General features: G+C 42.4%; 1 protein-coding gene across 1 annotated transcript; it reads right to left on the bottom strand.

Annotated features, from left to right (window-relative positions):
* Positions 1 to 6,307: 6,307 nt before the first annotated feature.
* On the bottom strand, positions 6,308 to 8,129 carry LOC130715248 (transcription repressor MYB6-like). Its single transcript, XM_057565329.1, has 3 exons — positions 7,792 to 8,129; positions 7,557 to 7,686; positions 6,308 to 7,122 (listed from the first exon to the last, which is right to left on the bottom strand). Exons 1-3 carry the CDS (start codon positions 7,922 to 7,924, stop codon positions 6,438 to 6,440), a joined length of 948 nt encoding a protein of 315 aa, XP_057421312.1. The 5' UTR covers positions 7,925 to 8,129; the 3' UTR covers positions 6,308 to 6,437.
* Positions 8,130 to 11,790: the final 3,661 nt, after the last annotated feature.

Below are 11,790 nucleotides of genomic sequence, written 5' to 3'. Positions count from 1 at the left end.
GTTGTTTGGGCGCTTAACGCTATTAGGCGATGGAGATCCTTCCGCCGAGGCATAGCTACTCGAGTTGGAGATCGAGTTGTAAGCGGTGGAGTAGAGGTATGAGAAGCAGCTTTGCTTCTCTTCTTGTGGATTATGTTGGAGTCTCTTTTACTTTATGAGAACTCTGTTATTAAAGTCTTGCTTCCGCCACTGTTAAAGTGCGCATGTTTATTCTGAACCTTACTTATGGTATTGTAAACTATTATTACTGTATATCGGGAAACAAGTTATCTAAATAAAGTTATGGTATGTTTCCAACCTTTTAGCCGAAGTGTTTAGTTGTTTTACAGAAAAAAAATTCCCTTGGTTTTTAGGGATTGCAGATTGGTCCTTAGACTTTGTTAGGTTACTAATGTGACTCCTCAGTTGAGAAATTGGGGTGTTACATTTCTTGTTGAAAGTCTCCTGAGGCTTTGGTTTTGGTCGTCCTTCTGAGTACATAATCATCCTGGTGCTCATTTTCCGGTTGTTGGAAGTGGGGCCTCCTGCTGCAAAACCACCTGCTATCGATCCGATTTCCAGGAGGTTCATTCCGTGGTGTCTACGCACCTCGTTTTGGCCATGACGCTCCGGACTTCTCCTCCCGTCGGGGCTCCTTCTTCGTTCGACGCTTCTTCTTTGTTCGGGGCTCCTCCTACGCTCGTTCCGTCGAGGAGGCTCCCTTGGTTGGTCGTCATAATGATTGCGACGAACGGGTGATCGTGCTCTGTACCTTGTTGGGGAGACACTTCGCCTCAACGCGGGTGAACGTGGTCGTGGCAGGTCTCCGGAAGATAGGGCCACGTACCTAGACAGTCGTCCCGCCCGGACAAGCTCCTCCACCTTGTCCTTTAAGTTGAGACATCCGTCTGTGTTGTGGCCTGGACTGTTGTGGAAATCACAAAACCTCTTCGAGTCTAACTTGTCGCCTTTAGTGAGCATGGGTGGAGGTCTGTCCTTGAGGTCGGACGAAGCTTTTTCCCGAAGGATTCTTGACAGGGGAGTGTTCAAGGGGGCGTAGTTATCGAATCTTTTCCTCTTTGGTCTTTTTTCTTCGCGGGGTCATTTCTGGTCCGGTTGATTTCGAACGTGCTGATTGCTTTCTCTCTCCTTCTCCTGAAGTTTGGGCTGGCCCGATCTATTGGACGCCCTAAGTGCTGCAGCGTCCTCCAAGTTGATGTACTTTTCTGACCTTTTTTGGAATTCCTCCAGCGTTTTGGCCTTCTTTCCGTCTAGAGAGGTTAGAAACGGGCCGGGTTTCAGTGTCGTTCGTACCAACACTAGTCGTACCTGGGGGATTAGGTCTGGAATTTCCCCGGCTTCTTTATTGAAGCGATTGAGTTAGGCTTCAGGGACTCCTTCTCCCCCTGCTTGACCAAGGCTAGAGTTTCTTCAAATTTAGGAATGGTCTTGACTGACGAATATTGGGCGCTAAATCTTGCCCCTACCTCTTCCCAACTGTGAAGGCAGCCATGGGGTAAGTTCTGAAACCAGTTCATCGGTCCCTTGCCTAGGCTTAGGGGGAAAGATCTGCAAAAAATGGGGTCGCTAGCCCCCGCGTACTGCATGGCGCCTACAAAGAAGTTGATATGTTCCTTCGGGTCGGTGTCTCCCTCGTAGAGTTTTATCTTGGGGCGGGACCAACCCGGGGGAAAAGGATGCATCATGATTTCCGGAGATAGAGGTCCAGTCATGGGTGGTGGTAGGGCCACCAGAGCACCTATATTCATTCGGGTCGGGGAGACGCTTCTTCGTCTGGATACACTCCGCTGGGGGGAGATTTGGCGTTGGTTTCTCGTTACATGCTCCTGTTGTCGGTTATCCTGATGATGCGAAGGTTCATCCCCGATTGAAGGTGTGCGCCAGTCCCTTCCCGTTTCTCGATCTGGGGACTTTTGGGTTTGTTGTCTGGAATTTTCATCTCGGCCCTCCAGCTGCATGATTCAGTCCCGGAGAAATTGGATCTCCGATTGAGAGTCTTGAAAGCTGTACTGTCGTTCTTGTTCGTCTACTGCGACCTGGTCCTGCTCCATGGCTCGAATGCGTCCTTCGAGGCGTTGAAGAGCCTCGAAGGTGGCACCCGGGGCCATGGTTTGTTGCTCCGCGGCCCGATTCCGCGGCGGAGTTGGAGGAGTTGCTCCCACCGGTCCCGGGGGAGCTGGAGGGTCCTGTTAGCCTTCGTCAAGCGTCTTGACGTGGCCCTCCGGGGTATTCTGTCGTTTGGAGGTGGCGCGGGTCTCTACCATGTTTGGAGGAAGGAAGAACGGATGGCTTTAGACACGATGGGTAGGAAGAAGTTTCACCGTTTCCCACAGACGACGCCAATGATTAGGGAGAAGCCTTGATCGATCGGAGAACAGAGAAGAAATTACAAGGTTGGTAGGGAAAGGTTGAGTTGAGGTCACCGTCCCAGGAGGGGGTCCTGCAAAGAACTTCGAAGCTTAAGTTAGTTGAGAGAAACCTTGGTTTTATTTTGTGTGTGGAGAGATAGTGAGAGATAGATACCTTGACTTCTGGAAACTTGAGGCCTTTTATACTCCTGGAGTTCTGAAGGGAGGGTCCCAGCCAGCGAAGGAACGTCATGAGTGCCTCGGGCATCTGGGTGACCCCTTGTTCCCCCACCGTTGGATCCACCTGTGGCGCCTGTCACTCTCAGAGATCCTACGACTCAGGGTTCATCGTAACCCACTACCTGACCTCGAGATGTGACCTCAGCCTCCAAAGTACAGGTTGTGGAGCCCGCGATGGGATAGTTGACTAGATCTTTCCAAAAAGTGCCACGAAGCCACTTGTTCTTCGACCGGTCCGTCTCGGTCGGGGGGGACTCGTCGTCCCCGGGTGTGGTCTTGCCCTTGGTGGACTGGTCGTCCCAGGGGGCGATCTTCACCTCATCCGTACCTAAGCATTACTCGGTATATTCCTTAGATGTCTGTCCCTGCTTGTGTAGTGGCGGTCGTCTCTCTCATCGATCGTGCGGAATTGTCGATCTTGCGGAGCTGTCCGATCACCCCTCGCAGGACGGGATCGTTCTGGGCGTTTGGACGGGGGGTTTCTCCTTGCCCCAGAACAACTTCTATTTCATCTTAATTCACATATATACATAATACATTGAACAAAGTTTAATTAGGACAAAAAAGTTGGAGATGTATATCATTATCAAACCGCTTAGCATGGAAGAATTTTTGGTGCACCTCTCTAAAAACATAAACCATAATTATAAGTGTGGTTTAGACTTTAGATTATACAGTAGTACTGTTTATTAATTTTTTTTGGATAAAGCTAGGTACGAACTACGAACGTAGTCTATAGTTTCCGTGACAGTAAATAGTAGGTATGCATTCAAAAGCTTTCTCCTACCAAACTAAACGGCTAAACGCCAAAAGGCTATATAATATGAGGAAATTTAATATTTATAGTAGCGAGAGGTTGTGTATTAAATTTTAATGGTAAACTTTTTTTTTTGGATAAACCAGCAAATGCATTAAATTTTAATGGTAAACATAATTAAGATTAAATTATATAATTAACTTGTTGAAAAATCAAATTGCAAATTAATGTTGATCATTATATATATAGTTAATTAGATTCATTACAATAGGATATTCTCATCTCTTCTTAATAATATGAATTTCATGATAAAAGTATATAAAAGTCATAGATAAAGAACTCATGAAAAGAAAAGAGGAAATTCGTTCCGAATATTGTTTCTACTTGCATGAGCTGTGACCACAGTTGACACTGCCACTGCTCAGTGCTCATCAGTGTTAGCATATCTCATCAGTCACAGTGTAACTTACCAAACATAGTTATTGTCTAACAACTCATTACTGAGCCACCAGCAGAGAGCAGTCAACTAAAAAAGCCAGGAATATTGGAATTATATCCGGACATGTTAATTACGACTTTAAATTGTGGCACATACAAATAAACTGTTTGTCAACTGCTAGTAGATATAAGTTGTTTAGGCCCCGACCTACCCTAATTTTTCCGGGGTCAGGATGAAAATTCTCTCAATAAAATTTTAGGGATGAGGAAGACGATCATTGCGCTGTGGTATCGTTTTTCCTATAAAAGTAATGGTGCGTACTGGCACATGATACTTAGAATAAAGTATCTGAATTTCAACATTTGATAATGGAGGAGATTCATAAAGTAAAGTGAACATACAACAATACTTTTATAAATTGCTAATAATGATGATTTTATATTTTAATTTAGATTAATGTCATCGAATGATAGTTCAAGTAATAAGAGCTAAGAGCATAATGTTGGGTGAGATGAAAGGTGAATGGTCCAGAATTCAAAACCTGAAGGTGGACTAATTTACTAACATTACTATAACAACTAACATTTACCTATTAAATTTTTTTTTGGATGAGTTGAATGCTTGATGAAATATTTTAATGTTAGTTTTCACACTTTTTATATCTAGGTTGAATGTGGACTTTACATTATATTTCGAAAGTGATTATTTCGTGGATTCATATACTGTGATTTTTAAATTCATTGAATGATTTTATTTAATTATATATTTAATTTAACTCTTAAAATTTTTAAACATGTTCAAGGTCAGGGCACCCATGGGTGGGTGAGGGATGAGAATGAGGTACAAGTTCACTCCACCATGAGGATTGGATATGAGCACAAGGACAAATGAGTGATGCGGGTATGGGAGAACGGAGACACTCTTCTTGCCCCGCGCAGGTACCATCCCCAATGTCAACGTGCATGAAATAGGGTATATGGTCTCATTGCTAATGGTGATCGACGTCGTCAAAGAATATGAAGATGGTGTGGTGGGTTCATAAGAGAAGGTGATGTTATGATCTTGTTAAGGTCAACGACGTTGAGGTCAAATATGGAGTTGAGAGTGGAAGAAAGAAAGTGAGGTTGACAGATGTGGGAGTGAAGGAAGGGCGGTGGGGGCGGTAGAGTAGGTATAAGATGATGACAGTGACATCGTAGAGATGAGCCTTCGTAACTGGAAAAAGTTCGGTTAGCGGTGGCGTCAGTACTGTTCGAGGCTTCGGCGATGACACGTGGAGTTTTAGAGAAAAGTTTGTCTTGTATTTACATTTTTACCTTGCATGATTCATTAGTTCAATCTTAACCATCCAATTAAAGATTATTCCAATAATATCATATGTAATGGTGATTAATCAATGGTTCACCCCTATCTGAATGTTAATTACAAATATTATCTTCCATTGGTTATTAGATGATAAATTAATGTTAGAAGCACATTTGTTCAATTGCCCGTGATCGCGATGGGGAGATTAATGACGTTGGCTGCGACTACCACTTTTCCTATTCAGGTGCAATCATCGCGTGTTTGACGAAGGTTTCTGGTATTTGTTAGCTACGTTGTTAGCAGTAGAGTTTGTGTTGGGAATTGACTCATTAGGAAAATCTGTGGCCCACAGATTTTATTTTGAGGCAAAATATTCAATTTATTAGGATTTGATTTAATGTGAATTGTAAAAGTTTTAAGGGATTGTTATAGGATTTATTAGGATTTTATTATAAAATAGAGATCAATAGAATTCATTATAAATAGATAAGGTCTCTAACCCTAAAATTGTGCTAGTATGCGCCAGATGTGTGCGGAGTGCACCGCAACTGGGTGGTGCGCAAGTGTGCCGCTATTTGGCGGTACGCGATGATACACAACAATTGGGCAGTTGAGAGAAACTACTATTGTAAACATAATTGATTATTGAGAATCAATAAAAGGGAGCTATAACTACTTTATAGCCGCAGAGGCAGGCACAATTTGCCGAACTGCGTGACCAAAGTTTCCTGTGTGGTTTATTCGTGTTTTCTCGCTCTATCGTACTGTCTGAATCAAGTTGTGTCTTTTTCCAACAGTTTGGGATTAAGGTATATATTGTGTTGTGAAACAGATTAATGTCCACAACTCTTTTAGCCGTGGAGACGTCTTTCTGGAGATACTTCTTACCTAATTAACTTTGATTATTCGTGACTCTCGTTCTATTTCTTTTTCTTTTCGTCGTATTGATCCTTTATTTATTCATAGGAGCGATAATAGTGCTCCAGACTTCCCAGATAGGAATGCCTTCACCTTTGTCAATTTAGTTTGGGTTGAAAATGTTCCTTCAGGTCTTATTATCTCTATTGTTCGCTCTAATGTACTCTGAGTCAGTTTCCTCTTGAATTTTAGTAAGATTTCCTTTAAAAAATTCTAAAGGCATATAATTATAATTAACGTAATTGAAATTAAATATAGGACCAAAATGCATTCAGGAGTAATTCTAAACAAAGAAACATCTGAAATAAGTAGCCCAAAATTCTGTGATATATTCTGAAACTATTTCCATGTCAACTAGGAACAGTCGCAAATATTACACATTCAGACACGCCTGATCAGAGATTACCACTAATTAACTTCTAAAAAAGTTCTAAACATTCATGGGTCTGTAAAATCTAAAGATATCATCTTCATTGGCAGCTTTTGTAACTGTTGTAGCAGCAGCAGTAGCCATGGCTCTGCAGCAACACGCTTGGTTGGTTTGAAACCCTAGACCGTAACACACGCACGCACCTTGACTAACGTTCCCACACCACTGTTGATACAAATTAATACGTGGTGGTTCTTCTTGTTGCTCATGTTTCAACTTCACGGAAGAAGAAGAAGCTAACTGGTTCTGATATTGATGAGAGGGAAGGCCAATGGAAAGTTCCAAGTTGAGTTGTTGATGATGATGAGGGGAGGCTTCTTCTATTGTAACACCGCTGCTGCTGTTTGAATCTTCGTGAACTGTATCGTTTCCAATCTTTACTAACTGAAAACTGATGTTGTTGGTAATGTTATTATCATTGTTGTTGCTGATGATGATGTTGGTGCTGCTGTCGTTTTTCATGTTCTTGTTGGTGATGGTAGTTAGTTTAAGAGGGTCTGCAACATTAGCTGATGATGGAACTGTGGTGGTAGTGGCTGTAGCGGTGGCTGATGAAGCGTTGATTGTTCGATGGGTTTGTGGGTCGATTCCGCGGCTATAGAGCTTTCTCTTGATGTGTGTGTTCCAGTAGTTCTTGATCTCGTTATCGGTTCTTCCCGGTAGCCTTGCAGCTATTAGAGACCATCTGGAAAATCATAAAACCCATTTGAGAAGATCATACAAGAAGAATTCTCTTTTGTCATCAACTCATCATCAATTCTCACACTACAAGCTACTCAGAGAAGCTTTTTACAACAATTATTGATTCTACTTTTAATTAGAATCAATTATATTGCATGTTTGAAAAGACTTTTACAATCAATTCTAAAGTCAAAATTAACTCCGTTGAGAAGCTTAGGTGAGTAGCTATTTAGTTGTAGAATTGTTTTTGAGAAAAGATAAATATGAAAGGTTTCCAAACATGCTTATATAAAGATGTGTTCCATGTTGAGAATAGTACTTGATTTTATGACTAGTAGAGAACAAAAATTAAGAAATTAAATAATTTTTTAGGATGTGTGAGACTTAATTGAGCATAAGAGATTTGAAAGAAGGAGGGAATTGAAGTTGTGTTCATACTTGTTTCCAAGTAAGCTGTGGAGGCTGATGATAAGTTCATCTTCTTCTTCAGTGAAGTTTCCTCTTTTAAGATCAGGTCTGAGGTAATTTATCCATCTGAGTCTGCAACTCTTGCCACATCTAAGCAACCCTGTGAACCATTAATCATATAAAGTAAGATATTTTAATTTGTTGTATATATCTAGAAATTAAAGCTAAGTTACCTACGATATATGGGAAAGTTTAAAGTTATTACCAGCAGCTTTTGGAAGAGATCTCCAGCAACCTTCACCGTGAAGCTTGATGTAGTTGACGAGGCGTTCATCTTCTTCTTTGGTCCAAGCTCCTTTGTTGGTGTGTTCTTTCTCGCAGCAAGGAGATCTACCCATGGTTGAGGTTAGTGTGTGTGAGAGAGAAAGTGGGAGTAGTGAGATTTGTGGGGAAAGTAATTGGTGAGAAGGAAGGAAGGAATATAAATGGGAGGTGGTGAAGAGGGAGAGGAGGTGCAATTGACTCGGGGACCTTGTTTTTCTGACGAGAAGTGATGATGCAAGAGAGAGTATTTGACCGAGTTGGTGAGAAAGACTTGTGGTTGCAATTTAGTTAGTGCTGGATTTGGTTGGTAGGTAGATGTAGCTCTTCTTTTTATGTTTCTCTCAGGATTCTTATTTCTTTTGCTATTCCCTCCCTTTACCCTCTCTTTGTCATATTTCCATACCTCTCCCCAATTTCTTCTCTTATTTACTTCCAGCCCCAAAGTCTTACTACATGTGTGTTTGGATACTACTTTAGTGTAATGTGAAGGGGCGACCTTCCTTTCGATTTATAGGAAGAGTTGCGTTCATTTATTATTTTAAAGTGTGTCCTAATATCCAGTTATTTGTACTGACATTAATGAATATCTCAAAATAACCTAAGCTGTGTTTACAATTATTTTATCTAATAATTAGTTTAGAAATATCCTAGTGAATTAATCGCACAACTTTGATATCACAACAAGAAATTTCAAAAATTCTAACATTATATATGTTGTTAAAAAATCTCTGTTGGTAAGACCTTTTTTTTCTTTTTCAAAAAAAATATGCATTTTTGACGATCCGACCGTCAATAATATTTTAGGGAAAAGTTTTTAACAGGTATTGATCATTGATAATTTGAATTTATTGATGTTTAACTATTGGACTATGTCGTCACTAGCTTCTTTTCAAAGTCCGATCATTAGTTATCGATAATTAAGACTGTGAGTATGACATCACTAAATTTAAAATATTACCGACAATTTTGATCATCAGTTAAACTTCCATGAGACTGTTGCATTATAGATGGCCTGATGTCGACAAACCGGACTAAGTGCTAACGCACCCGAGTTGTCACACCCTATGACCAACTTGACTTGAAGTTGACCCTCTCCTTAAACCCTAAACTCGATCGGGCTAACTTGCACATTTAAATTGGCCTTAAACCATAAATTTGGTTGCCCGACCCAAAGATGATCCACTTTGACCCAACACCAATCCACCCAACTTGGGGTCGAACCGCTCAACCCCGACTTGTTAGGTTCAACATTGATACGCCTAACCAGACACCAACTCCCTTGAACTTACGCCGACTTTCCTGAACCAACGTCAACCTGGTGTTGACCGCCCTGTTGTACTTAACGACGACTCGACACGTTCAGGTTGTGTTTAGGATTAAGAGCTTACATATTAGGGTTTAGAGCCAATTTAGTGTTTCAGTCAACTAGGCTTGTTTGGGTTTGCCTAACCATTTTAGGTTGGTCAAGCTCATTCGACCTATATAGGGTCAGGGTTATGTCTCCGGGCTCGTTCAGGTCGGCATGGCCCGTTCAATTTGACCTGACTTAGGTCGACTAGGCTCGTTTCGGTCAACCTGACATGTTCATGTCAAGTTTAGGGCTTAGGGTTTAAGCTAGCCTGATTGAGCTCGTTCGGAGTTAGGGTTATGTCTCCCAACTCATTCAGGTCGGCATGGCTCGTACAATTTGACCTGACTTTGGTCGACTAGGCTCTTTTTGATCGACATGACGTGTTCATGTCGAGTTTAGGGTTTAGGTCGGCCTGAGATGTTGTTGTTAGCAGATTAACTCATGTTTTGTTTAGTGTTAGAGTTTAGGGTCGAGTTTAGGTCACTCAACCTGCTTAGGTCAATCTAACTTGTTCAAGTAGGCTCGACTTATTCATGTTGTCCCCGACCTGTTTAGGGTCGCTTAAGTCAACTCATGTCGACTCGACCCATTTAGGTCAGATTTTAGGGTTTGTGGATTATAGTTTAGGGTTTAGGTCTGCTCGACTCGTTGAGATCAACTCAGATTATTCAGATTGACCCGACTCGTCCAAAGATTTTGAATTTTTGTTATGCAATGTTAAAAGGCATCCATTTAATCAATTTTTTTGTTTGGAAATTCAATGTTTGTTTTACTAAATGATCCAATAGGTTTTAAAATATTATGGATGAATCATTAATTTTTTTTTGGGTTACATACGAAACGAACAAAAAAAGAAAAACTATGCTAAAGCATCCTGTAGGAGAAGAGCAGAAAGACTAGCTGGGGGTTGAGACCAGTCACGCCGAGGAGACGCATCCCTGACTGCCTGTCGCGCCAGCGAATCTGCAACGGTGTTCTTTTCGCGAGGAATAACCCGAATGATGACTCTCCACTCCCGGCGAAGCAAGCTTCTCACACGACGGATGACATCACGAGCCCAAAAATGATCTATGCTTGCCTCCTGTTGCAAAACTTCACTAACAGGAGCGCAATCTGTGCAACAAAGAACTTGTCGCAGCCCACGGTCCCAGCAGACAAGGAGGCCAAGTTCCACAGCCAGTAGCTCCGCCATGAAAGCTGTACCTGCACCAAAACTCGCCGAGGCACCTGTCAACCATCGATTACACAAACACCACAACCCATTTGCATTGACCCACTATTCCAACTCCCATCCACCGTCAACCACACCATGCCCGCCGGTCTATGCAGTGTATGCGAAGAGGACAGTGAAGTTCCAATCCCCGGCCAATGCTGCCAACTAATAACGTCGGCCATTACCTGTCGTGAAACATAGTTGATGTGCCCAAAAACCCGATTGTTACACCACCTCCATCCCCACCAGAGGACCGCAACCGCCATAATTGGGTTCGAACCAGCAACAATCCTGCGAAATCAAACCTGAAAGGGCTCATGATGCGCCAGCTACGGAAGCTAGTTCCGAAACAACTGCCAAAGTTGTCGCGACTCAGGGCAGCCTCTGAACAAGTGATCCACATTTTCAACATCATCATCGCAGCGCAGGCAAGCTGAAGAGATAGCTAGGTGGTTGTTGCGTCGCTTGAAGTTCGTCTGGAGAGCCTCTTTAGCAACCAACCAAAGGAAGAACCTGATCCGTTCAGGTACCTTAGCCCGCCAAATATGCTTCCACCAAGGGAGGATGCTCGTTGTGTCTTCACCAGTGAGCGCATGATAGGAAGATTTTGCACTATAGACCCCATCATTAGTGTGCTTCCACCGTAAAGAATCATGATCAATAGGAACTGCAGGTACTGTAACATAACAAATTTTAGATATAAGCAGTGGAGGTAACTGAGTATATAGAGCTTGAAGATTCCATGCCCCATTGAGCCATAAATCACCCACTAAGAGCGTAGTGTCTGAGATATGAATGAACGAAACTCGATTACATAACTTCCCATAGCCCAACCAGTCATCATACCAGAATAATGACCCTCCATCTCCCAGGAGCGGCTGAAAACCATCCTTGATATCATTCTTGGCTCTTATGATCCCTTTCCAAATATACGAATCCCCTTGGTTGTACTCACCATGTAAAATTAGTTTATGGGGCACATATTTCTCTATCAACGCTCTCACCCAAACCTTGTCATGATCATGCAGTAAATTATCCACAAGCTTGCCAAGAAGTGCAACATTGTTGCGCCTTGCACTACGCAAGCCTAACCCACCCTCCGCCTTGGGACAGCTCACATCACCCCATGGAACAAGGTTCCATCCTCTAGATTGCCTATCCTTAGCCCAGATACAGCTACGGACCTTCTTGTCAATGAAGTCACAAGTCGATTTGGGTAGCCAAAGGCCTTGCATCGCATACACCGGAAGAGAGGATAAAACAGATTTGGCCAAACACACGCGTCCCGCCCTGTTTAGAAGCTTCTGCTTCTAAGATGCCAACCTGGTGTTAACCTTATCAATAATTGGGGCAAAAGTTTCCCTTTTAACCCGACC

This window comes from Lotus japonicus, chromosome 1 (genome assembly GCF_012489685.1).
Source record: "Lotus japonicus ecotype B-129 chromosome 1, LjGifu_v1.2".
In the NCBI taxonomy this organism is placed as follows: Eukaryota; Viridiplantae; Streptophyta; class Magnoliopsida; order Fabales; family Fabaceae; genus Lotus; species Lotus japonicus.
This window is presented reverse-complemented; position numbering and strand designations above follow the sequence as displayed.

Bases quoted from the DNA above. Each gene is read 5' to 3' on its own strand.
- LOC130715248 (XM_057565329.1), bottom strand. From the start codon at position 7,924: ATGGGTAGATCTCCTTGCTGCGAGAAAGAACACACCAACAAAGGAGCT. The intron at 7,687-7,791 runs GTAATAACTTTA...AATGGTTCACAG, and splicing joins ATCTCTTCCAAAAGCTGCTG to GGTTGCTTAGATGTGGCAAG. The intron at 7,123-7,556 runs GTATGAACACAA...ATGATTTTCCAG, and splicing joins CACAGCTTACTTGGAAACAA to ATGGTCTCTAATAGCTGCAA.